This window comes from Oncorhynchus gorbuscha, linkage group LG19 (assembly GCF_021184085.1).
Source record: "Oncorhynchus gorbuscha isolate QuinsamMale2020 ecotype Even-year linkage group LG19, OgorEven_v1.0, whole genome shotgun sequence".
Taxonomy (NCBI): Eukaryota; Metazoa; Chordata; class Actinopteri; order Salmoniformes; family Salmonidae; genus Oncorhynchus; species Oncorhynchus gorbuscha.
The window spans coordinates 57,142,276-57,168,552 of NC_060191.1; the positions used below are offsets into that span (position 1 = coordinate 57,142,276).

A 26,277-nucleotide genomic window follows, 5' to 3' on the forward strand; every position below is an offset into this window, starting at 1 on the left:
GGTTGGTGGTTGTGTAGTATTTGATTAGGTTGATGGCCTAGTGCTGTGCTGTGGTGTGGTGCTTGGTTGGTGGTTGTGTAGTATTTGATTAGGTTGATGGCCTAGTGCTGTGCTGTGGTGTGGTGCTTGGTTGGTGGTTGTGTAGTATTTGATTAGGTTGATGGCCTAGTGCTGTGCTGTGGTGTGGTGCTTGGTTGGTGGTTGTGTAGTATTTGATTAGGTTGATGGCCTAGTGCTGTGCTGTGGTGTGGTGCTTGGTTGGTGGTTGTGTAGTATTTGATTAGGTTGATGGCCTAGTGCTGTGCTGTGGTGTGGTGCTTGGTTGGTGGTTGTGTAGTATTTGATTAGGTTGATGGCCTAGTGCTGTGCTGTGGTGTGGTGCTTGGTTGGTGGTTGTGTAGTATTTGATTAGGTTGATGGCCTAGTGCTGTGCTGTGGTGTGGTGCTTGGTTGGTGGTTGTGTAGTATTTGATTAGGTTGATGGCCTAGTGCTGTGCTGTGGTGTGGTGCTTGGTTGGTGGTTGTGTAGTATTTGATTAGGTTGATGGCCTAGTGCTGTGCTGTGGTGTGGTGCTTGGTTGGTGGTTGTGTAGTATTTGATTAGGTTGATGGCCTAGTGCTGTGCTGTGGTGTGGTGCTTGGTTGGTGGTTGTGTAGTATTTGATTAGGTTGATGGCCTAGTGCTGTGCTGTGGTGTGGTGCTTGGTTGGTGGTTGTGTAGTATTTGATTAGGTTGATGGCCTAGTGCTGTGCTGTGGTGTGGTGCTTGGTTGGTGGTTGTGTAGTATTTGATTAGGTTGATGGCCTAGTGCTGTGCTGTGGTGTGGTGCTTGGTTGGTGGTTGTGTAGTATTTGATTAGGTTGATGGCCTAGTGCTGTGCTGTGGTGTGGTGCTTGGTTGGTGGTTGTGTAGTATTTGATTAGGTTGATGGCCTAGTGCTGTGCTGTGGTGTGGTGCTTGGTTGGTGGTTGTGTAGTATTTGATTAGGTTGATGGCCTAGTGCTGTGCTGTGGTGTGGTGCTTGGTTGGTGGTTGTGTAGTATTTGATTAGGTTGATGGCCTAGTGCTGTGCTGTGGTGTGGTGCTTGGTTGGTGGTTGTGTAGTATTTGATTAGGTTGATGGCCTAGTGCTGTGCTGTGGTGTGGTGCTTGGTTGGTGGTTGTGTAGTATTTGATTAGGTTGATGGCCTAGTGCTGTGCTGTGGTGTGGTGCTTGGTTGGTGGTTGTGTAGTATTTGATTAGGTTGATGGCCTAGTGCTGTGCTGTGGTGTGGTGCTTGGTTGGTGGTTGTGTAGTATTTGATTAGGTTGATGGCCTAGTGCTGTGCTGTGGTGTGGTGCTTGGTTGGTGGTTGTGTAGTATTTGATTAGGTTGATGGCCTAGTGCTGTGCTGTGGTGTGGTGCTTGGTTGGTGGTTGTGTAGTATTTGATTAGGTTGATGGCCTAGTGCTGTGCTGTGGTGTGGTGCTTGGTTGGTGGTTGTGTAGTATTTGATTAGGTTGATGGCCTAGTGCTGTGCTGTGGTGTGGTGCTTGGTTGGTGGTTGTGTAGTATTTGATTAGGTTGATGGCCTAGTGCTGTGCTGTGGTGTGGTGCTTGGTTGGTGGTTGTGTAGTATTTGATTAGGTTGATGGCCTAGTGCTGTGCTGTGGTGTGGTGCTTGGTTGGTGGTTGTGTAGTATTTGATTAGGTTGATGGCCTAGTGCTGTGCTGTGGTGTGGTGCTTGGTTGGTGGTTGTGTAGTATTTGATTAGGTTGATGGCCTAGTGCTGTGCTGTGGTGTGGTGCTTGGTTGGTGGTTGTGTAGTATTTGATTAGGTTGATGGCCTAGTGCTGTGCTGTGGTGTGGTGCTTGGTTGGTGGTTGTGTAGTATTTGATTAGGTTGATGGCCTAGTGCTGTGCTGTGGTGTGGTGCTTGGTTGGTGGTTGTGTAGTATTTGATTAGGTTGATGGCCTAGTGCTGTGCTGTGGTGTGGTGCTTGGTTGGTGGTTGTGTAGTATTTGATTAGGTTGATGGCCTAGTGCTGTGCTGTGGTGTGGTGCTTGGTTGGTGGTTGTGTAGTATTTGATTAGGTTGATGGCCTAGTGCTGTGCTGTGGTGTGGTGCTTGGTTGGTGGTTGTGTAGTATTTGATTAGGTTGATGGCCTAGTGCTGTGCTGTGGTGTGGTGCTTGGTTGGTGGTTGTGTAGTATTTGATTAGGTTGATGGCCTAGTGCTGTGCTGTGGTGTGGTGCTTGGTTGGTGGTTGTGTAGTATTTGATTAGGTTGATGGCCTAGTGCTGTGCTGTGGTGTGGTGCTTGGTTGGTGGTTGTGTAGTATTTGATTAGGTTGATGGCCTAGTGCTGTGCTGTGGTGTGGTGCTTGGTTGGTGGTTGTGTAGTATTTGATTAGGTTGATGGCCTAGTGCTGTGCTGTGGTGTGGTGCTTGGTTGGTGGTTGTGTAGTATTTGATTAGGTTGATGGCCTAGTGCTGTGCTGTGGTGTGGTGCTTGGTTGGTGGTTGTGTAGTATTTGATTAGGTTGATGGCCTAGTGCTGTGCTGTGGTGTGGTGCTTGGTTGGTGGTTGTGTAGTATTTGATTAGGTTGATGGCCTAGTGCTGTGCTGTGGTGTGGTGCTTGGTTGGTGGTTGTGTAGTATTTGATTAGGTTGATGGCCTAGTGCTGTGCTGTGGTGTGGTGCTTGGTTGGTGGTTGTGTAGTATTTGATTAGGTTGATGGCCTAGTGCTGTGCTGTGGTGTGGTGCTTGGTTGGTGGTTGTGTAGTATTTGATTAGGTTGATGGCCTAGTGCTGTGCTGTGGTGTGGTGCTTGGTTGGTGGTTGTGTAGTATTTGATTAGGTTGATGGCCTAGTGCTGTGCTGTGGTGTGGTGCTTGGTTGGTGGTTGTGTAGTATTTGATTAGGTTGATGGCCTAGTGCTGTGCTGTGGTGTGGTGCTTGGTTGGTGTGGTGCTTGTTGGTGGTTGTGTAGTATTTGATTAGGTTGATGGCCTAGTGCTGTGCTGTGGTGTGGTGCTTGGTTGGTGGTTGTGTAGTATTTGATTAGGTTGATGGCCTAGTGCTGTGCTGTGGTGTGGTGCTTGGTTGGTGGTTGTGTAGTATTTGATTAGGTTGATGGCCTAGTGCTGTGCTGTGGTGTGGTGCTTGGTTGGTGGTTGTGTAGTATTTGATTAGGTTGATGGCCTAGTGCTGTGCTGTGGTGTGGTGCTTGGTTGGTGGTTGTGTAGTATTTGATTAGGTTGATGGCCTAGTGCTGTGCTGTGGTGTGGTGCTTGGTTGGTGGTTGTGTAGTATTTGATTAGGTTGATGGCCTAGTGCTGTGCTGTGGTGTGGTGCTTGGTTGGTGGTTGTGTAGTATTTGATTAGGTTGATGGCCTAGTGCTGTGCTGTGGTGTGGTGCTTGGTTGGTGGTTGTGTAGTATTTGATTAGGTTGATGGCCTAGTGCTGTGCTGTGGTGTGGTGCTTGGTTGGTGGTTGTGTAGTATTTGATTAGGTTGATGGCCTAGTGCTGTGCTGTGGTGTGGTGCTTGGTTGGTGGTTGTGTAGTATTTGATTAGGTTGATGGCCTAGTGCTGTGCTGTGGTGTGGTGCTTGGTTGGTGGTTGTGTAGTATTTGATTAGGTTGATGGCCTAGTGCTGTGCTGTGGTGTGGTGCTTGGTTGGTGGTTGTGTAGTATTTGATTAGGTTGATGGCCTAGTGCTGTGCTGTGGTGTGGTGCTTGGTTGGTGGTTGTGTAGTATTTGATTAGGTTGATGGCCTAGTGCTGTGCTGTGGTGTGGTGCTTGGTTGGTGGTTGTGTAGTATTTGATTAGGTTGATGGCCTAGTGCTGTGCTGTGGTGTGGTGCTTGGTTGGTGGTTGTGTAGTATTTGATTAGGTTGATGGCCTAGTGCTGTGCTGTGGTGTGGTGCTTGGTTGGTGGTTGTGTAGTATTTGATTAGGTTGATGGCCTAGTGCTGTGCTGTGCTGTGGTGTGGTGCTTGGTTGGTGGTTGTGTAGTATTTGATTAGGTTGATGGCCTAGTGCTGTGCTGTGGTGTGGTGCTTGGTTGGTGGTTGTGTAGTATTTGATTAGGTTGATGGCCTAGTGCTGTGCTGTGGTGTGGTGCTTGGTTGGTGGTTGTGTAGTATTTGATTAGGTTGATGGCCTAGTGCTGTGCTGTGGTGTGGTGCTTGGTTGGTGGTTGTGTAGTATTTGATTAGGTTGATGGCCTAGTGCTGTGCTGTGGTGTGGTGCTTGGTTGGTGGTTGTGTAGTATTTGATTAGGTTGATGGCCTAGTGCTGTGCTGTGGTGTGGTGCTTGGTTGGTGGTTGTGTAGTATTTGATTAGGTTGATGGCCTAGTGCTGTGCTGTGGTGTGGTGCTTGGTTGGTGGTTGTGTAGTATTTGATTAGGTTGATGGCCTAGTGCTGTGCTGTGGTGTGGTGCTTGGTTGGTGGTTGTGTAGTATTTGATTAGGTTGATGGCCTAGTGCTGTGCTGTGGTGTGGTGCTTGGTTGGTGGTTGTGTAGTATTTGATTAGGTTGATGGCCTAGTGCTGTGCTGTGGTGTGGTGCTTGGTTGGTGGTTGTGTAGTATTTGATTAGGTTGATGGCCTAGTGCTGTGCTGTGGTGTGGTGCTTGGTTGGTGGTTGTGTAGTATTTGATTAGGTTGATGGCCTAGTGCTGTGCTGTGGTGTGGTGCTTGGTTGGTGGTTGTGTAGTATTTGATTAGGTTGATGGCCTAGTGCTGTGCTGTGGTGTGGTGCTTGGTTGGTGGTTGTGTAGTATTTGATTAGGTTGATGGCCTAGTGCTGTGCTGTGGTGTGGTGCTTGGTTGGTGGTTGTGTAGTATTTGATTAGGTTGATGGCCTAGTGCTGTGCTGTGGTGTGGTGCTTGGTTGGTGGTTGTGTAGTATTTGATTAGGTTGATGGCCTAGTGCTGTGCTGTGGTGTGGTGCTTGGTTGGTGGTTGTGTAGTATTTGATTAGGTTGATGGCCTAGTGCTGTGCTGTGGTGTGGTGCTTGGTTGGTGGTTGTGTAGTATTTGATTAGGTTGATGGCCTAGTGCTGTGCTGTGGTGTGGTGCTTGGTTGGTGGTTGTGTAGTATTTGATTAGGTTGATGGCCTAGTGCTGTGCTGTGGTGTGGTGCTTGGTTGGTGGTTGTGTAGTATTTGATTAGGTTGATGGCCTAGTGCTGTGCTGTGGTGTGGTGCTTGGTTGGTGGTTGTGTAGTATTTGATTAGGTTGATGGCCTAGTGCTGTGCTGTGGTGTGGTGCTTGGTTGGTGGTTGTGTAGTATTTGATTAGGTTGATGGCCTAGTGCTGTGCTGTGGTGTGGTGCTTGGTTGGTGGTTGTGTAGTATTTGATTAGGTTGATGGCCTAGTGCTGTGCTGTGGTGTGGTGCTTGGTTGGTGGTTGTGTAGTATTTGATTAGGTTGATGGCCTAGTGCTGTGCTGTGGTGTGGTGCTTGGTTGGTGGTTGTGTAGTATTTGATTAGGTTGATGGCCTAGTGCTGTGCTGTGGTGTGGTGCTTGGTTGGTGGTTGTGTAGTATTTGATTAGGTTGATGGCCTAGTGCTGTGCTGTGGTGTGGTGCTTAGGTTGGTGGTTGTTGGTGGTTGTGTAGTATTTGATTAGGTTGATGGCCTAGTGCTGTGCTGTGGTGTGGTGCTTGGTTGGTGGTTGTGTAGTATTTGATTAGGTTGATGGCCTAGTGCTGTGCTGTGGTGTGGTGCTTGGTTGGTGGTTGTGTAGTATTTGATTAGGTTGATGGCCTAGTGCTGTGCTGTGGTGTGGTGCTTGGTTGGTGGTTGTGTAGTATTTGATTAGGTTGATGGCCTAGTGCTGTGCTGTGGTGTGGTGCTTGGTTGGTGGTTGTGTAGTATTTGATTAGGTTGATGGCCTAGTGCTGTGCTGTGGTGTGGTGCTTGGTTGGTGGTTGTGTAGTATTTGATTAGGTTGATGGCCTAGTGCTGTGCTGTGGTGTGGTGCTTGGTTGGTGGTTGTGTAGTATTTGATTAGGTTGATGGCCTAGTGCTGTGCTGTGGTGTGGTGCTTGGTTGGTGGTTGTGTAGTATTTGATTAGGTTGATGGCCTAGTGCTGTGCTGTGGTGTGGTGCTTGGTTGGTGGTTGTGTAGTATTTGATTAGGTTGATGGCCTAGTGCTGTGCTGTGGTGTGGTGCTTGGTTGGTGGTTGTGCTAGTGCTTAGCGTTTGGTTGCCCTCGGGTCTTACCTTGGTATCTGAGCAGGAAGGACCCAGGCTGGGTCTGTCTCTGGCTGTGGAAGTGGATGGTGATCTGGTTGCTCCAGCTGCGTACCACCAGGCCCTTCAACAGGATAGACTCGTTGGCCAGAACAGAGGGCTCCCCTCCCCCCACATCCTCAAACGTCACCCGCTCCCCTTCCCACAGGCTCACATTCATCACCTGCATGGACAAACACACACAGAGGAGACCAGTTCAATAAAGGACACACATCAATACATACAAGTACATAGACTTGTAAACAGGGTGACAGAGAAATGTGGTCAGATGAAGCCGTCTGCATCCTTCACTGAGGTTTTACCATCATACGATGGCACCTAAGAGATATGCTTCCATGTCACTTCACTGAGTTTACTCTCATATAAAAACACCTAAGAGATATGCCTCCATGTCACTTCACTGAGTTTACTCTCATATAAAAACACCTAAGAGATATGCCTCCATGTCACTTCACTGAGTTTACTCTCATATAAAAACACCTAAGAGATATGCCTCCATGTCACTTCACTGAGTTTACTCACCTAAGAGATCATATAAAAACACCTAAGAGATATGCCTCCATGTCACTTCACTGAGTTTACTCTCATATTAAAACACCTAAGAGATATGCCTCCATGTCACTTCACTGAGTTTACTCTCATATACAAACACCTAAGAGATATGCCTCCATGTCACTTCACTGAGTTTACTCTCATATAAAAACACCTAAGAGATATGCCTCCATGTCACTTCACTGAGTTTACTCTCATATTAAAACCTCCATGTCCTACTGAGAGATATGCCTCCATGTCACTTCACTGAGTTTACTCTCATATAAAAACACCTAAGAGATATGCCTCCATGTCACTTCACTGAGTTTACTCTCATATAAAACACCCAGAGATATGCCTCCATGTCACTTCACTGAGTTTACTCTCATATAAAACCCAGAGATATGTCTCAATGTCACTTCACTGAGTTTACTCTCATATAAAAACACCTAAGAGATATGCCTCCATGTCACTTCACTGAGTTTACTCTCATATAAAAACACCTAAGAGATATGCCTCCATGTCACTTCACTGAGTTTACTCTCATATAAAAACACCTAAGAGATATGCCTCCATGTCACTTCACTGAGTTTACTCTCATATAAAAACACCTAAGAGATATGCCTCCATGTCACTTCACTGAGTTTACTCTCACCCAGAGATATGCCTAAAAACACCCAAGAGATATGCCTCCATGTCACTTCACTGAGTTTACTCACACCTAAGAGATATGCCTCCATGTCACTTCACTGAGTTTACTCACTGAGTTTACTGTCTCATATAAAAAACACCTAAGAGATATGCCTCCATGTCACTTCACTGAGTTTACTCTCATATAAAAACACCTAAGAGATATGCCTCCATGTCACTTCACTGAGTTTACTCTCATATAAAAACACCTAAGAGATATGCCTCCATGTCACTTCACTGAGTTTACTCTCATATAAAAACACCTAAGAGATATGCCTCCATGTCACTTCACTGAGTTTACTCTCCTCCATGTCACTTCAAAATATAAAAACACCTAGAGATATGAGTTTACCTCACCTGTCACACTTCACTGAGTTTACTCTCATATAAAAACACCTAAGAGATATGCCTCCATGTCACTTCACTGAGTTTACTCTCATATAAAAACACCTAAGAGATATGCCTCCATGTCACTTCACTGAGTTTACTCTCATATAAAAACACCTAAGAGATATGCCTCCATGTCACTTCACTGAGTTTACTCTCATATAAAAACACCTAAGAGATATGCCTCCATGTCACTTCACTGAGTTTACTCTCATATAAAAACACCTAAGAGATATGCCTCCATGTCACTTCACTGAGTTTACTCTCATATAAAAACACCTAAGAGATATGCCTCCATGTCACTTCACTGAGTTTACTCTCATATAAAACCCAGAGATATGTCTCAATGTCACTTCACTGAGTTTACTCTCATATAAAACACAGAGATATGTCTCAATGTCACTTCACTGAGTTTACTCTCATATAAAAACACCTAAGAGATATGCCTCCATGTCACTTCACTGAGTTTACTCTCATATAAAAACACCTAAGAGATATGCCTCCATGTCACTTCACTGAGTTTACTCTCATATAAAAACACCTAAGAGATATGCCTCCATGTCACTTCACTGAGTTTACTCTCATATTAAAACCCAGAGATATGCCTCCATGTCACTTCACTGAGTTTACTCTCATATTAAAACCCAGAGATATGCCTCCATGTCACTTCACTGAGTTTACTCTCATATTAAAACCCAGAGATATGCCTCCATGTCACTTCACTGAGTTTACTCATATAAAAACACCTAAGAGATATGCCTCCATGTCACTTCACTGAGTTTACTCATATAAAAACACCTAAGAGATATTTACTCTCATATAAAACCCAGAGATATGTCTCCATGTCACTTCACTGAGTTTACTCTCATATTAAAACACCTAAGAGATATGCCTCCATGTCACTTCACTGAGTTTACTCTCATATTAAAACACCTAAGAGATATGCCTCCATGTCACTTCACTGAGTTTACTCTCATATAAAAACACATAAGAGATATGCCTCCATGTCACTTCACTGAGTTTACTCTCATATTAAAACACCTAAGAGATATGCCTCCATGTCACTTCACTGAGTTTACTCTCATATTAAAACACCTAAGAGATATGCCTCCATGTCACTTCACTGAGTTTACTCTCATATGAAAACACCTAAGAGATATGCCTCCATGTCCCTCCATACAAAATCTTATCATCTACAGTACCTTTCCCCAGGTAGGGAAGAAACAGTTTTCCGGGCTGTTAATCTAACATGGAAAAAGGAAAGACTGTATATGTTAAATTACAGACAATTAACACAGAGTCCAATATATGTCAGAATCCATCAGCTGGAATTCCAGAGTATGATTGGCGAACCTTGGGTCACAAAAGATGGTTCCAGACCTTGACCTGTGAAAACTCTGTTCCAAAAGGTGTCAGATAGAAGGAGCAAAACAAAAAATAGCAGAACAAAAATCACCAAACTGCCCTAACGTGAATGAGAGACCAGATAAAAAGAGAAAGGGTGAGAGGTGCACTTTGTGGGTGAGAGGTGCACTGTGTGGGTGAGAGGTGCACTTTGTGGGTGAGAGCTGCACTGTGTGGGTGAGAGGTGCACTTTGTGGGTGAGAGGTGCACGTGTGTGGGTGAGAGGTGCACTTTGTGGGTGAGAGGTTCACTGTGTGGGTGAGAGGTGCACTGTGTGGGTGAGAGGTGCACTGTGTGGGTGAGAGGTGCACTGTGTGGGTGAGAGGTGCACTGTGTGGGTGAGAGGTGCACTGTGTGGGTGAGAGGTGCACTGTGTGGGTGAGAGGTGCACTGTGTGGGTGAGAGGTGCACTGTGTGGGTGAGAGGTGCACTGTGTGGGTGAGAGGTGCACTGTGTGGGTGAGAGGTGCACTGTGTGGGTGAGAGGTGCACTGTGTGGGTGAGAGGTGCACTGTGTGGGTGAGAGGTGCACTGTGTGGGTGTGAGGTGCACTGTGTGGGTGAGAGGTGCACTGTGTGGGGTGCACTGAGGTGCACTGTGTGGGTGAGGTGCACTGTGTGGGTGAGAGGTGCACTGTGTGGGTGAGAGGTGCACTGTGTGGGTGCGAGGTGCACTGTGTGGGTGCGAGGTGCACTGTGTGGGTGTGAGGTGCACTGTGTGGGTGAGAGGTGCACTGTGTGGGTGAGAGGTGCACTGTGTGGGTGAGAGGTGCACTGTGTGGGTGAGAGGTGCACTGTGTGGGTGAGAGGTGCACTGTGTGGGTGTGAGGTGCACTGTGTGGGTGCAAGGTGCACTGTGTGGGTGAGAGGTGCACTGTGTGGGTGCAAGGTGCACTGTGTGGGTGCAAGGTGCACTGTGTTGGTGCGAGGTGCACTGTGTGGGTGAGAGGTGCACTGTGTGGGTGAGAGGTGCACTGTGTGGGTGCAAGGTGCACTGTGTGGGTGCAAGGTGCACTGTGTGGGGCCTCTAAGCTAGCACGAAACGATGAGTGGTCGTCTGACGTGTTTATTAAGCACGTACTATATAATGTCTCTGTGATTGTGCTCTTATGAGGACAGTGCTGCTATAGCAACAATTGTCAACATTTTCCACACACAATACCCCATAATGACAAAGCAAAAACAGTTGCTTTTTTATGTTTGCTTATTTAAAATACCTTATTTACATAAGTACTCAGACCCTTTGCTATGAGACTTGAAATTGAGCTCAGGTGCATCCTGTTTCCAATGATCATCCTTGATGTTTCTACAACTTGAAGTCCACCTGTGGTAAATTTAATTGATTGGACATGATTTGGAAAGGCAGTCACCTGTCTATATAAGGTCCCACAGTGACAGTGCATGTCTGAGCAGAAACCAAGCCATGAGGTCAAAGGAATTGTCCATAGAGCTCCGAGACAGGATTGGCCGCCCGGCCAAACTGAGCAATCGGGAGAGAAGGGCCTTGGTCAGGGAGGTGACCAAGAAACCGATGGTCACTCTGACAGAGCTACAGAGTTCCTTTGTGGACTCCACCAATCAGGCCTTTGTGGTAGAGTGGCCATACAGGCACCTGATAGCCTGCTTGGAATTTGCAAAAAAACACCTAAAGGACTCGGACCATGAGAAACAAGATTCTCTCATCTAATGAAACCAAGTTTGAACTCTTTGGCCTGAATGCCAAGCTTTACGTCTGGAGGAAACCTAAACCTAACAACGACCCTAAGCACATGTTCAAGACAACGCAGGAGTGGCTTGGGGACAAGTCTCTTAATGTCCTTGAGTGGCCCAGCCAGAGCCCCGGACTTGAACCCGATCAAACATCTCTGGAGAGACCTGAAAATGCTGTGCAGTGACAATCCCCATCTAACCTGACAGAGCTTGAGGGGATCATACCCAAGAAGACTCAAGGCTGTAGTCGCTGCCGAAGGTGCTTCAACAAAGTACTGAGTAAAGAGTCTGGATAATAATGTAAATGTGGTATTTCAGTTGTTGTTTTTTTTATACATTTGCAAAAATGTCTAAAACCTGTTTTAGTTTTGTAATTATGTGGTATTGTGTGTAGATTGATGAGGGGGGAAACCATTTAATCAATTTTCGAATAAGGTTGTAACGTAACAAAATTTGGAAAAAGTCAAGGGGTCTGAATACTTTCCGAATGCACTGAATAATGCACAACAACAAGTTGATGTAGTTTTAATTAACTCATGGCTACAGCATTGGATAAAAGTCCCATTAAACAAAGGTCATCACAACCTAATCACATTATCCAGAAGTCCCCATGTCAATGAAATACTTCCAGAATACTGTTGGGATAATCCAGTTTGTGTTGGCATTAGTCCTGACTGTCTACCTCACACTGATCTAATCCTGGATCAACACACGTCTGTCTGACAACACGGACATGGTTTGTTTTGTTGTGATGCAAACAGGAGGTCAACAACACGTTAAGGTTAAAAGCATCATAATCCATTAAAGTCGAATTACTACAATATTTAATTAGGCTCCTCCCCCAAAGTAAACATGTCCCAATCACAACATTCTGTGTTGCTCACTATATATTTAAAAGCAACACATGAAATAACTCTAAATAATTCAAGTGACACGTTCCAATAAAATAAACACCAGATTTTGTAGAGCATGTGGGGGAGGAGATGTATGCTTTCTGCTTCCTGTATCTCTCCCTGCAGCAAACCACTCCCCCCTCTCCAGAGATTGCCCTTCTATCTCTACAGAGGCAAGAAGGAACCGAGGGAGGAGGGAACAATAAAAGAAAGAGAATAAAGGAGAAAGCTCCTCCAATTACGTTTCTCCGTTCCCTCCTTCAAATGGTCCCACGTTGTGTGAGTGTCTGTGAGGGTACTAGAGTATGTGGGCTGCTAGCTAATTATAGACTATGATTAAGTAGGGGGTAGGGAAGGGATAGAGCACCAGCACTAACATCTGTTCCAGACAGGAGAACTGGGCCATGAGGAGGAGAGGAGAGAGAAGAGAAGGGAGACGAGAGAGAAAAGGGGAGAGAAAATAGAAGAGAGGGAGGAGGAGATGGGAGGGTTGGGGAGATAAAGAGACAGTCAGGGCCATGGAGAGTCATGGTTCTGCTGGTTAATATTGAGGTATTTCTGTCTGGGCCATTTGACAGAGTGACACCTGGTCCAACACTGGACACAACACACACTGCTACACACATAATACCATACACAAAAAAACTAAGATTTGTGTAAATCACAAGGTACAAATCCTGGCACACACACTGAAATATGGAGACTTTGTGGGATTTCCTGTGTGCATTCATATGCCTGTCCTTGAAATGGTCTGGCAAGGCTGCCACAGACAACAGTTGCTATTACATGAGACCTGAGGCCACTGAATGGTAAGAGAGAAGAAGTGATTAGTTAAGCTCTTCCGGAGGAAATTGAACACAGTGTCACCCTGAGCTGAGTCTTTCTTCCTGAAAGCCTGTTTCTATTTGATCGCCTGTGTAATCCTGGTTCGAGGGGCTGGTTGAATGCAGATCTGTGGAGGTTGTTCCTGCTGAGCCAAGGTCGGCTGAAGGTGAAGAGCTGAGTAGTTGTCTACAGAGAGAAGAGATTACAGTATGTGGAAGCAAACTGGACAGCAGGGACCAAACTATACTGAACAACAAAAAAATACGCATCAATTTCAACTATTTCACTAAATTACAGTTCATATAAAAAATCTGTCAACTGAAATAAATTCATTAGTAATCTATGTTTTTCACATGACTGGGCAGGGCCACTGAGGGGCGAGGCCCAGCCAATCACAATGAGTTTCCCCCCACAAAAACGCTTTATTACAGACAGAAATACTCCTCAGTTTCAGATGATCCCACAGGTGAAGAAGCCGGATGTGGGGGTCCTGGGCTGGCGTGGTTACATGCGGTCTGTGGTTGTGAGGCCGGTTGGACGTACTACCAAATTCTCGAAACAACAGTGTAGGCGGCTTATGGTAGAGAAATTAACATGTAATTCTCTGGCAACAGCTCTGGTTGACATTCCTGCAGTCAGCATGCCAATTTGCATACTCCCTCAAAACTTGAGACATCTGCGGCATTGTGTTGTGTGACAAAACTGAACATTTTAGAGTGACCTTTAATTTCCCCAGCACAAGGTGCATCTGTGTAATGATCATGCTGTTTAATCGCTTCTTGATATGCCACACCTGTCAAGTGGATAGATTATCTTGGCAAATGAGAAATGCTCACAGAAATGACATGTTTGCACAAAATCTGAGAGATAAGCAGTTTTTTTTGCGTATGGAACATTTCGGGGGGGGAAATTCAGTTGCCTCGAAAGACTCAGGTCCAGGCTCAGACAACTCCTACTGAAAGTATCCTATCAGCTAGCTTTCCCATCCCACAGTGGGTATAAGAGCAACGAGGGTAAAAAAAAACACAGACTAAGCTTCACTCATCCTCCTAAGAGATGGAACGTTCGCACGCTTTCCGCGTCTGCACTTATCTCATTTTAACATTCACCTCAGCCGTTTCGATCTCATTATCACCACAATTCCTACACGCCTGTCGGAAAATTGGTTTTATGCAGCACGCCTGAATTAAGCAGGGAAATTGTAGACAAGGGACAAAAAGTCGTAGGGCAAGGAAAAGCCAGCAACAACGTGAAAATAAGAGTTAGGTTATATGGAGTGAATGGAAATCATTTGTAGCCATGCTGTGAGAGGCCTATCATAATAAACGGAGTATACCAAACATTAAGAACACCTTTCTAATATTAAGTTGCACCCCCTTTTGTCATCAGAACAGCCTCAATTCACCGGTGCATGGACTACAAGGTGTCGAAAGCGTTCCACAGGGATGCTGGCCCATGTTGATTCCAAAGCTTCCCACAGTTGTGCCAAGTTGTCTGGATGTCCTTTGGGTGGTGGACCATTCTTGATAGACAAGGGAAAACTGTTGCTTATGGAAAACCCAGCAGCGTTGCAGTGCTTGACACACTAAAACCGGTGCGCCTGGTACCTACTACCATACCCTGTTCAAAGACACTTAAATATGTTGTCTTGGGGATTCACCCTCTGAATGACACACATACACAATCCATGTCCCAATTGTCTTAAGTCTTAAAAATCCTTATTTAACCAGTCTCCTCCCCTTCATCTACACTGATTGAAATGGATAAAACAGGTGCCATCAATAAGGGATCATATCTTCCACCCGGATTCACCTGGTCAGTTTATCTCATGGAAAGAGCATGTGTACCTAATAAATATGGAATCATTTATATTCCGTGTGACAGCATTTCAGTGGCAAATGTTGTTTCATGTAATAGATGTCCAGTAATCCACCTCTCTTCTACACAGACACTTTTAATTGAAAGTTGCTTTTTCTGTATGAAGTACATCTCCTCTACACTATTATTTAGAAGGTGGAGAGTAGAGCATCAGAAAAGCATTAGCTGTCCACTTATTCTCATTGTTGGCCTGTTTTCCTGATGTTAATAGCTGCTGTATCCAGATCTCATTGTCCAAATGAGCTGAACTAAGAGGACCACATTCTGATGGAACATTAGAACAACTCCTAATAGGGAGGAAGGAGCCTACGGCAGTATTTATTAACATTGTGTTATATTGATCCTGTTAGTTATCCAACTGAAACACTCTGGAAGCCAACTCTGCTTCACAATTCTTCATCTTTCTCTCTCTCTCTCTCTTATTTCTTTCCTTTCTGTCTCTAAATCTCAGAAGACCTTTCTGATCTCTATGTCCTCCTTGTTCTGTCTCTAAATCTCAGAAGACCTTTCTGATCTCTATGTCCTCTCTCTGTTAAGTCTCCAACACGGTGATGTGGGAGAGGTAGGGACAGGAGAGTGAGGGCAGCTGCCTTACAGCCTACAGACTTACAGCAGACTGAATCTAAGACAGGTGAGCAGGCTGATGATACCCACCAACACCGACTCCTTGACCAGGAAAAAAAGGCATCTTAAAAAATCTCACCAGAAATCATTCTAAAGTGCTGTACAGCACTTTCAACATATCAAAGCCCTGCCTCGGTAAACTTCAAATCCTCTACCAACAATAGCAAAGTACAAAAGAGGCAAACAGAGAGTGCAGAAGGAGAGATGAGTAACGGACTTTCCCTCCTTCCCTCTCTTCTTTCCTTCGTCTCACACTCCCTCTATGACTCTCTGACTATCAGCCATGGCACTGGAGATTGGCCTGTGTGGCAGCAGGTGTGACTGTGACTATAGCCACTTCCAGAGAGTGGCTGTGGTGTCGTGAGTGTCACCATGTGGGAGCAGTCACCGGTCAGTCATCTCATCTACTGCCTGATCCTGTCAGTGTCTGCCTGGAGACAGCGGGTGCACATCACACACTGAGAGGAAACTCAGTATGTGAACTAACATGGCTGCCATCACTGCCACTTGTCCCGCTGAGTTAAGTGTTAGGGATAGAAATAAATAACGCTGAAAATAACCAGCACTTCACTCTGAGTCAGAGGACATTACAGTCTTGTAAGGACCTTTGTTGGCTTAGCTGGAAAGCCCACATTCACAAACCAGGTGTCTGAGAGACTTTTTAAGTATCTGGGCTGCTGTTGGGCTGAAACAAATCCCCTCTTGTCTCAGTGAGGAAAGAGCAGTGAGAGAACAACAGTCAACGTAGTCACAGCGAGTTATTCACACCGTCACCCAGGTGGTGCAAAGTACCGGTGCTCAGTAGTGCTGACAAGACAAACAAGCACAGTGAGATCACTGAGAGCTGGGCTCTCTCACTGCCACTAAGTGCATCTCCTTGTTTCTCTTTCCTCCAGTGTTGTATTCACAGAGCCCATGTGGAATCTGCTAATTGCGATTCTCCCAGCTCCTCTGTGGCCCCTCCATGGTTCCTAACAGGCATCAGTCAGCCCACAACAGGAGTATAACATACACTGTGACAAAGGAAAAATAAAAGGGACCTAGTCCAGAGAGAGAAGGGGAGAGGCGAGGGGAGGGGAGGAGAGGAGAGGCCTGGTCCAGAGAGAGGAGGGAGGAGAGGAGAGGAGAGGGAGAGGAGAGGAGAGGAGGAGAGGAGAGGAGAGAGGAGAGGAGAGGAGAGGAGAGGAGAGGAGAGGAGAGGAGAGGAGAGAGGAGAGGAGAGGAGAGGAGAGGAGGGAGAGGAGAGGAGAGAGGAGAGGCCTGGTCCAGAGAGAGGAGGGGAGAGGCGAGGAGAGAAGAGGAGAGGCCTGGTCCAAAGAGAGGAGGGGAGAGGTGAGGGGAAGATAGATAGAGAGGAGGGGAGAGGGGAGGAGAAGAGGAGAGGAGAGGCCTGGTCCAGAGAGAGGAGGGGAGAGGCGAGGGGAGGAGAGGAGAGGCCTGGTCCAGAGAGAGGAGGGCAGAGGCGAGGGGAGGAGAGGAGAGGCCTGGTCCAGAGAGAGGAGGGGAGAGGGGAGGAGAGGAGAGGCCTGGTCAAGAGAGAGGAGGGGAGAGAAGAGGGGAGGGGAGGCCTGGTCCAGAGAGAGGAGGGGGAAGAGGAGAGAAGAGGAGAGGCCTCTGTGACACCAGCTTCTCCAAAAGCTGGATAGAAGTAGAAATTATGTTTTATAGGATGTGGAGGTGTGGAGGCAGCTGTTTGACAGCTTCTTCTGCCTGAGCTGAAAAACCAGAGCCATTGTGGAGCAGAAATTTCAGGGATAGAGATATTGGTTTGACACACACCACACATGCTACTCCTAAGACTGGGTTATTGTACAGTACATATTACTGGTGAGCTCTCAGTGCTGAAGATACAGCTCTCTCCCACAGATGATGACAGGTCATTAACAGGCCCTTGTTTTTACTTACCTCCAGCTCCCTAGTTATGATTGAGTTGTGGACTATCTATCAGGAGATGAGAGTGGATTGGGCCAGGTTATTGATTCTTGTCCCTCCAGCAGTTAAAGGTCTGAGCCGTGTGCTTTAGTGTGCTTTAGTGTACTGAGAGTCAGTGCGTCTGGCCCTGTAGGCTAGAGCCTGAACTCTACTGCTGTTCAGTCAGGGAGGGAGCCAATGTGCAAATAGCACGTTGCAGGCGACTGAACGCTGCATGCCTCCTCTTCCCCTCTGACACACCATAACCTAAAAAATGGGTCAAAGGTTCAGGACACACATGATGTTTATGGTAATAAGGATCTACATGCAACATGTAGCCATGTTCCAGTTGTGCGTGGCTCATGGCTGTGGTTGATTCATCAATTATCCTCTGCTCCCAGGTTTATGTCATCTTCTGCAGGCTTTGGCGCATGTATGTCATTTCACTACGAAGTGTGTGCAGAGTGGATCATTATTTGCAAAAGAGAGAAACAAATCCTCGACTCACACAGAGAGAAAATGGAGAAACAAATGTGTTTGAACATGTATATATTTTCTAGCAATTTTGTTGTAGCCCTAGTTGTAAAGTATGTCAAGATGTCAATAGTTATATATATACACTGCTCAAAAAAATAAAGGGAACACTTAAACAACACAATTTAACTCCAAGTCAATCACACTTCTGTGAAATCAAACTGTCCACTTCGGAAGCAACACTGATTGACAATAAATTTCACATGCTGTTGTGCAAATGGAATAGACAACAGGTGGAAATTATAGGCAATTAGCAAGACACCCCCAACCACAGACCATTTCTCAGTTCCTATGCTTCCCGGCTGATATTTTGGTCACTTTTGAATGATGGCGGTGCTTTCACTCTAGTGGTAGCATGAGACGGAGTCTACAACCCACACAAGTGGCTCAGATAGTGCAGCTCATCCAGGATGGCACATCAATGCGAGCTGTGGCAAGAAGGTTTGCTGTGTCTGTCAGCGTAGTGTCCAGAGCATGGAGGCGCTACCAGGAGACAGGTCAGTACATCAGGAGATGTGGAGGAGGCCGTAGGAGGGCAACAACCCAGCAGCAGGACCGCTACCTCTGCCTTTGTGCAAGGAGGAGCAGGAGGAGCACTGCCAGAGCCCTGCAAAATGACCTCCAGCAGGCCACAAATGTGCATGTGTCTGCTCAAACGGTCAGAAACAGACTCCATGAGGGTGGTATGAGGGCCCGACGTCCACATGTGGGGGTTGTGCCCAACACCGTGCAGGACGTTTGGCATTTGCCAGAGAACACCAAGATCAGCAAATTCGCCACTGGCGCCCTGTGCTCTTCACAGATAAAAGCAGGTTCACACTGAGCACATGTGACAGACGTGACAGTCTGGAGACGCCATGGAGAACGTTCGGTGGTGGCGGTGGGTCAGTCATGGTGTGGGGTGGCATTTCTTTGGTGAGCCGCACAGCCCTCCATGTAGCCTGACTGCCATTAGGTACCGAGAGGAGATCCTCAGACCCCTTGTGAGACCATATGCTGGTGCGGTTGGCCCTGGGCTCCTCCTAATGCAAGACAATGCTAGACCTCATGCGGCTGGAGTGTGTCAGCAGTTCCTGCAAGAGGAAGGCATTGATGCTATGGACTGGCCCGCCCGTTCACCAGACCTGAATCCAATTGAGCACATCTGGGACATCATGTCTCGCTCCATCCACCAACACCACATTGCACCACAAACTGTCCAGGAGTTGGCGGATGCTTTAGTCCAGGTCTGGGAGGAGATCCCTCAGGAGACCATCCGCCACCTCATCATGAGCATGCCCAGGCGTTGTAGGGAGGTCATACAGGCACGTGGAGGCCACACACACTACTGAGCCTCATTTTGACTTGTTTTAAGGACATTACATCAAAGTTGGATCAGCCTGTAGTGTGGTTTTCTACTTTAATTTTGAGTGTGACTCCAAATCCAGACCTCCATGGGTTGATAAATTTGATTTCCATTGATAATTTTTGTGTGATTTTGTTGTCAGCACATTCAACTATGTAAAGAAAAAAATATTTAATAAGAATATTTAATTCATTCAGATCTAGGATGTGTTATTTTAGTGTTCCCTTTATTTTTTTGAGCAGTGTATATTTAAATATGCCATATCATCCCAGAGAGTCAGTCTTTAGTGAAGCACTCTTCCCCAGTCCTCCAGAAAGTATCAGGGTGACACTTCTTACAGAATATTGAATTGACACCCTTTATTAAATAATCCAAGCAGTGACCAATGCATCCCAATCAATCTCTGCCATCAACCCAGACAGAGACTGCAGATAGAACTGTACTTTATTGAACTGTGCCGAGGTCCACTTAAGCCAGAGTAGTTGGGAATATTGACCCATCAGTCGATACTCTTCAGTACTACCCACTATGGCTTCAGTGAGCTGCTGAAAGGTCCTCTCCCACCACCTGCACACTTCTGGAGTGGACAGAAGTACTGGGCTGGACATGTCTTAGCTTGGCCTGCAGTGCACTGATCTATGAACTGACACAGACATGTGGGACTACAGCGGAAAGTGAATCAATCCTCCTACTTTCACATGACAACACTGTTGGGTGGTTAACAGAGGGTCTCTGACTTTCAGCCAACTTCCACTCCTCCTCCCAGACTGCAGCTTAAACACATTGTATATAACGGCACATGGTAAACCTGATGGGTCTTGCCTTTGTGTGGAGTTGTGAGGGTGGTACTATATACTATACAGACTTCGGGAGTTTGAGAGCTAGAAACACTTTTCAAGCAAATGTCTCTCTCCATCCCTCCCTCACTCCGCCCTGAGGCAGGGCCGGAGCAGGAAATAGTTGGGACCCTATGGTCTGATGGAGCAGTGCACTAGGCAGGTGTGGGTCGTAGACCTCAAAGCAGGGCAAATAAACAAATGCTGCCCAAGGAATAGTCCACATCAGTCTTTATCTTCTTGCCTACATCAAGGCAACCATTTAAATCCAGCTTACGCTAAAATGAATGATAAACTGGAGTTGTTAAGACCCACATTCTACAAAGCCCCCTGGTCTAGAGAAGTCCTTTGAAGTAGATTAATCCAAAAGATTTCCAGATAAAAGGAATTATCAACCCAGTATTTTAGAAACAGGATGACACCACCTGGAGTGTAGAGGGGTGAAAGGGGTGTAGAGGGGTGTAGACTGAGTGTAGTGGGGTGTAAAGGGGTGTAGAGGGGTGTAGACTGAGTGTAGTGGGGTGTAGAGGGGTGTAGAGGGGTGTAGACTGAGTGTAGAGGGGTGTAGACTGAGTGTAGAGGGGTGTAGACTGAGTGTAGAGGGGTGTAGAGGGGTGTAGACTGAGTGTAGAGGGGTGTAGAGGGGTGTAGACTGAGTGTAGAGGGGTGAAAGGGGTGTAGAGGGGTGTAGACTGAGTGTAGTGGGGTGTAAAGGGGTGTAGAGGGGTGTAGACTGAGTGTAGAGGGGTGTAGAGGGGTGTAGAGGGGTGTAGATTGAGTGTAGTGGGGTGTAGAGGGGTGTAGAGGGGTGTAGACTGAGTGTAGTGGGGTGTAGAGGGGTGTAGAGGGGTGTAGACTGAGTGTAGTGGGGTGTAAAGGGGTGTAGAGGGGTGTAGACTGAGTGTAGAGGGGTGTATAGGGGTGTAGAGGGGTGTAGACTGAGTGTAGTGGGGTGTAGAGGGGTGTAGAGGGGTGTAGACTGAGTGTAGAGGGGTGTAGAGGGGTGTAGACTGAGTGTAGAGGGGTGTAGAGGGGTGTAGACTGAGTGTAGAGGGGTGAAAGGGGTGTAGACGTGTGTAGACTGAGTGTAGTGGGGTGTAGAGGGGTGTAGACTGAGTGTAGAGGGGTGTAGGGGGTGTAGAGGGGTGTAGACTGAGTGTAGAGGGGTGAAAGGGGTGTAGAGGGGTGTAGACTGAGTGTAGTGGGGTGTAAGGGGGTGTAGACTGAGTGTAGTGGGGTGTAGAGGGGTGTAGACTGAGTGTAGTGGGGTGTAAAGGGGTGTAGACTGAGTATAGTGGGGTGTAAAGGGGTGTAGAGGGGTGTAGACTGAGTGTAGTGTGGTGTAGAGGAGTGTAGAGGGGTGTAGACTGAGTGTAGTGGGGTGTAAAGGGGTGTAGAGGGTTGTAGACTGAGTGTAATGGGGTGTAAAGGGGTGTAGAGGGTTGTAGAGGGGCGTAGGGGGCGTAGGGGGGGCATAGTGGATCATAGTGGGGCGTAGAGGGGTGATCCACGCATTGTCTGAATGCCACATTATTTAGTCAATCAACCTGATGGTAAGGTATCTTTAATGAAGTTAAGAGGAGCTGTGGAGACATTTTAACAGGAAGGCATTAAAAGAGTCCCGTAAACAAGCAAAATGACTGGACACATAATCCATAAGTAATTAATTAAGAGAAGAAGCTTCCTTACATCTAAATAACATTGAATAATTCAAGACGATGAGATAAGAGAAGAGAGACGTATACTGAGTGGACAAAACATTAGGACAAAAGATTTAAGTGTCTTTGAACGGGGTATGGTAGTAGGCACCAGGCCCCCCGATTTTAGTGTGTCAAGAACTGCAACGCTCCTGGGTTTTCCACACTCAACAGATTTCCCTTGTCTATCAAGAATGGTCCACCACCCAAAGGACATCCAGACAACTTGGCACAACTGTGGGAAGCATTGGAGTCAACATGGGCCAGTATCCCTGTGGAATGTTTTAGACACCTTGTAGAGTCCATGCCCCAAATAATTGACGCTGTTCTGGGGGCAAAACTGGGTGTAACTTAATATTAGGAATGTTTTTTACACAAATTGTATGTACACTCAGGGTATACATGTGCTGCTGTCCCGGGTGTTAGCAAGCGCAGGCAGGCGATGATAGGAAGAACAGTGAAGAGGAAGAACGTTCACCTCTCTCCACCCTCCTCCTCCTCATTTTCTGTTCTTTCACAGAAGACATGAAGCAGCTGGTATGCATCATTGTGAATGATTTGCGGTACATATTAATTTCATCCAAAATCTATTAGATCAAGCATCTGGAAGGTCAGAGAGGTAATGGCTATTGTATATCTCAGAAAGAAGCTGAGCTGGAGAAATAATCATGTGGATGAGAGGCTTCAGGTGGAGGTAGATTCCTGTTTAAATCACTGTGTCAGCTTCCAAAGGTCAGTCGCTGCACAATAACAGTAAATACCTTGGAACTGAGTGGACATCATCATAATTTTGAAGCACTAGTGTGGTTTTGCCCGCGAGCCAAAATTGCCATCTTGGATGTTGCATTTGAGTATCTGATGTAATTTCTCGACAGGATGTGTCAGTCTTGTGTGTTCCAGACAATCACTGTTGTTGATGTACAAAATGAACATGCTTCTAGGCGGTCTGACCTGTATCTCTACTCCATAGCCCATGTAGACCGTGATGGTGTAGGTGCAGTCCACAGAGGAGTAGTAATGGGAGCTGGACGGCTGGGGCGTCTCTATGTAGCCCTCTGGTGCTGTCAGGTTGAAGATACAGGGAACTGCAAGGACAGAAGGAAAAATATTGAAGACCAATGACACCCCTTCACTAACCGGCATGGGGTGGAGCAAGCTGGAGAAGACTGCCCAGGACAGAGTTTGATGGAGAGGAGTCGTTGATGGCCTACGCTCCGAGGAGCGATTGGCCTAAGTAAGTAAGACTAACCCTCCCTGATCCCTCCCTGGTCCCATTCTCTCACTCACTCACACCAGCTCCCCTACGTTAATAGTGTTTCAAGGTTTTCACATTTTTTGCCCGAATCAACAGAGGCCCTCTCACTCTATCCTCTTTAGTTGTGTGGCTCGAGGGACAGATCAGGTGGAGGGAATAACCACAGACAATTTTCTGGTCGCCTTGAGGTGTTTCTGCTCGACCGCTTTATTTGATTTCTGTCTTTCTGAGTTTCCTCCAGAGACAGGGATGACAACAGGAAGTTACTGTGTGCTTGTATGTGCGTGCTTCGTATGTAGGTGTGTGTAGGTGCTGGTATATTCATGTGTGTACCTGTGTGTGTGTGTGTGTGTGTGTGTGTGTGTGTGTGTGTGTGTGTGTGTGTGTGTGTGTGTGTGTGTGTGTGTGTGTGTGTGTGTGTGTGTGTGTGTGTGTGTGTGTGTGTGTGTGTGTGTGTGTGTGTGTGTGTGTGTGTGTGTGTGTGTGTGTGTGTGTGTGTGTCTCAGACATATTGGGAGATTTCCCCATCCTGCCCTTCATTAGTTGTGAAGGGGTCCCCGTGGGTAAAGCACAAATGAAGCAAAGCCTGTGTTTGGAGCGTTCCACTCTAAGATTCCAACTTGGACTTAGGAATAGACATAACATAGTAAACGTAAATCTGTCTCTCTCCAGTGGTTATGATATGTTACGTTTCGTATGGTATGTATTAATTTGTGGATGTCCATCATCCAATATGTATGACATGTTGCAAATTACAATATGTATGAAATGTTACTAATTGCAATTCGTACAATAATGTTGTGAATTTGCAATACTTGGCAAATATTAGCTAGATGGCTAATGCATACGTTAGCTAGGTGGCTAACGTTAGCTAGGCTGGGGTTAGAGTTATAGTTTAAGGGTTAGGGTTAGGTTAAAAGGTTAAGGTTAGGGGAAGGGTTGACTAACATGCTAAGTAGTTTCAAAATAGCTAAAAAGTGGTAAGTAAAAAATTGCAAAGTTGCTAATTTCCTAAAATACTAAAGTTGTCAGTGATGAGATTTGAACACGCAACCTTTGGGTTGCTAGATGTTCATGTTATCCTTCAATGCATCCCCTCCAACCAAACACCCTCCTTTTGTTTTTTGCCTTGCCTTGCCTGTAACCATACCAAACATAACATATCATAATTATTTGAGTGCCCTGTATTTACGTTTACTATGTTACGGCTATCTAGTCTATGAGACCAGGCTGAAAATTCTCCTTCACTTCCAACATAACACAAATGTGTCTCAATATCTCATGGTTGCAATCTGGTTTCCACTCCATTTCAGGAGCTCTTGATTGAGTATGAGAGGAGCAGGAATACTGATGTTGTAATTAATTTAAGCCCCTTGGCTGTTTAGATATGTGAGCTGCAAACCGAGAGGATTGAGATTGTGAGCACACTGGTGTCTCAGACAGACAGACACAGAGCTGCTGTGTTGGAGAGGGTGAAATTCAGCCACTTTACAACCCACCAAGGCCCAGGATTATCTCTAGAACTGTATAATGACAATCTGAGCATGCTGTTCATTATACAGTATCTTCACAATGAAGACAGAATCATGGAAACTGGTGTTGGGTGTGGTGCAGGATATTGTATTTGACAGTAATTCATACACCGTATGTCTCTGGTTAAGAGTAGGTGATCATTAGAAGTGTGTAGCTACATAGCCTGGCTGTGTTACATTACCTGGGTTGGGCAGGCTGGTGGTGATGATGGTGGTTGTGGTTATAGTAGTCGTAGTGGTCTCATCATCCACATCACCAGATACTGCAGAAGTGTCCATCGCTACACCATCACTGGCATGGCTCATGTTGTGTTCTGCTGACTTCCCTTTATCCTTCTCCACTAGAGTGGTCAAGGCTGGGGGAGTCATGTTGGATGGGGAAGGGACCTCAGAGTGCCTGTCACCCATAGGAGCACCCAGGTTGTGAGTGTTTGAGTGGGGAGGGAGGGCAGAGGTGACAGGAGTGGTCAGGGTATCCATGGCATCAGCTTCTTCCTCTGTCCTCCTCCCCCTGCTATTGGTCAACGCCCCTCTCTGAGTCACAGAGACACGCCCCCCTGGAACAGAGCTACCCTGTGTTGCCAACGGTGACGTGGCTGTTGCCACAATGGTAGTGATGGAGGCAACATCGGAGAAAGCCAGCTCTTCCTTGTGTGGCACCGTGTGAGTGGAGGAGGGGTCTCTGGGAAAGTGGGGACCTGAGGGTGGCATAGTGGGGTGGGTATCCACACCCCCACTGTCCTCAAAGAAATGCCGCTGTCCTTGGAGGGACTCCTGAAGGAGGAAGCCCTTGTAGAGAGTGTGATGGTTGGGCACATTCAGGGGAGGGGCGGTTGTCACCAGGGGGATCCCTCCGTCAGTGTCCCATGTGTTGGGGTGTGGGCTGGGCCCTCCACCCTCAGACTGTCCCTTCTGTGTGACAGACGTCCCATCCTCAGAATAGGAGCCTGGAACAACACAGACAGAACACATACAGTATTGGGACAGTATGGTGGTAGAAATGACAAACGTTGTTATGCACATGCGCTGTATGAGCCTGTACAGTTCCACTGTCTGTTTCTCTCATGTAAGAAGAAGCCAGTGTTTTTCCTCTCTTGTTTTTAAGTAACTTGGTCACGTGACCAGAGACAAAGAGCCTCAGAGTGACCATTTTTTCCATCTTGTTATTTTCGTATCTTTCAAGGGCACAGCTGTGTGGAGAGATGAAGAGATCAGAGGCTAGCTTGAGCTGCAGTGATTCTATCAGCAGAAAGGGGTAATAAAACTGACGTTCTTATTTGTTTGTACACTATGTTCCCATCGTGATCTCACACACCTGCTAAACTGCCACAAAGGTTATATAAGCGGAGACCCAACTCTCCCACGGACCTCCCGGTCACGGCCGGTTGCGACAGAGCCTGGGCGCGAACCCAGGGTCTCTGGTGGCACAGCTGGCGCTGCAGTACAGCGCCCTTAACCACTGCGCCACCCAGGAGGCCCGCAGATTTGCAAATCTTATAATAAAAAGTTGTTGTTTGAACAATCTACAGTTTCTTCCTTTCTGGTTAGAATTTCCACAACAATTCTTGGCTACGAGGATGGGATGACTGACTCCGTTTGCTGATAGTTCCTGGGGACACCAAGGTTAGCAATGTGCAGGGGCTGCATTAGACGTAGCTCAGGGAGCCCACACTCCACCTGAGTGGAGCAGAAGGGACCCGCCTCGGACCTGCCAGCGAGCGTCAGTGGACAGATAATCCATCCCAAACAAGAAAATGAAGGGTGGTACTGACTTTCTTTAGGGACAACTAAAGTACATATTAAAGTATAGATATTGTCTTCGTGACAGAATATTCTACTGTGTGTAGAGGAGAATCAACTGTGTGTGAGTTTCACTGTGTGTGGGTTTTCACTGTGTGTGAAGAAGACCTTGTCTTAGTGACAAGGACGGCTCTACTGTGTGTGGAGAAAATCCTGTTCTATAACAGAGATAT

General features: G+C 46.6%; 1 protein-coding gene across 2 annotated transcripts in view; it reads right to left on the reverse strand.

Annotated features, from left to right (window-relative positions):
- Window positions 1–26,277, reverse strand: part of LOC124004638 (seizure protein 6 homolog) — a 140,223-nt gene that overhangs the window by 46,791 nt on the left and 67,155 nt on the right. For both annotated transcript variants that reach the window (XM_046313296.1, XM_046313295.1), the window contains exons 2-4: window positions 24,487–25,251; window positions 22,469–22,602; window positions 6,225–6,417 (exon numbers count right to left, since the gene is read on the reverse strand). In XM_046313296.1, coding sequence (XP_046169252.1) covers window positions 6,225–6,417; window positions 22,469–22,602; window positions 24,487–25,251 — 1,092 coding nt within the window. The remainder of the gene's footprint in view (window positions 1–6,224; window positions 6,418–22,468; window positions 22,603–24,486; window positions 25,252–26,277) is intronic.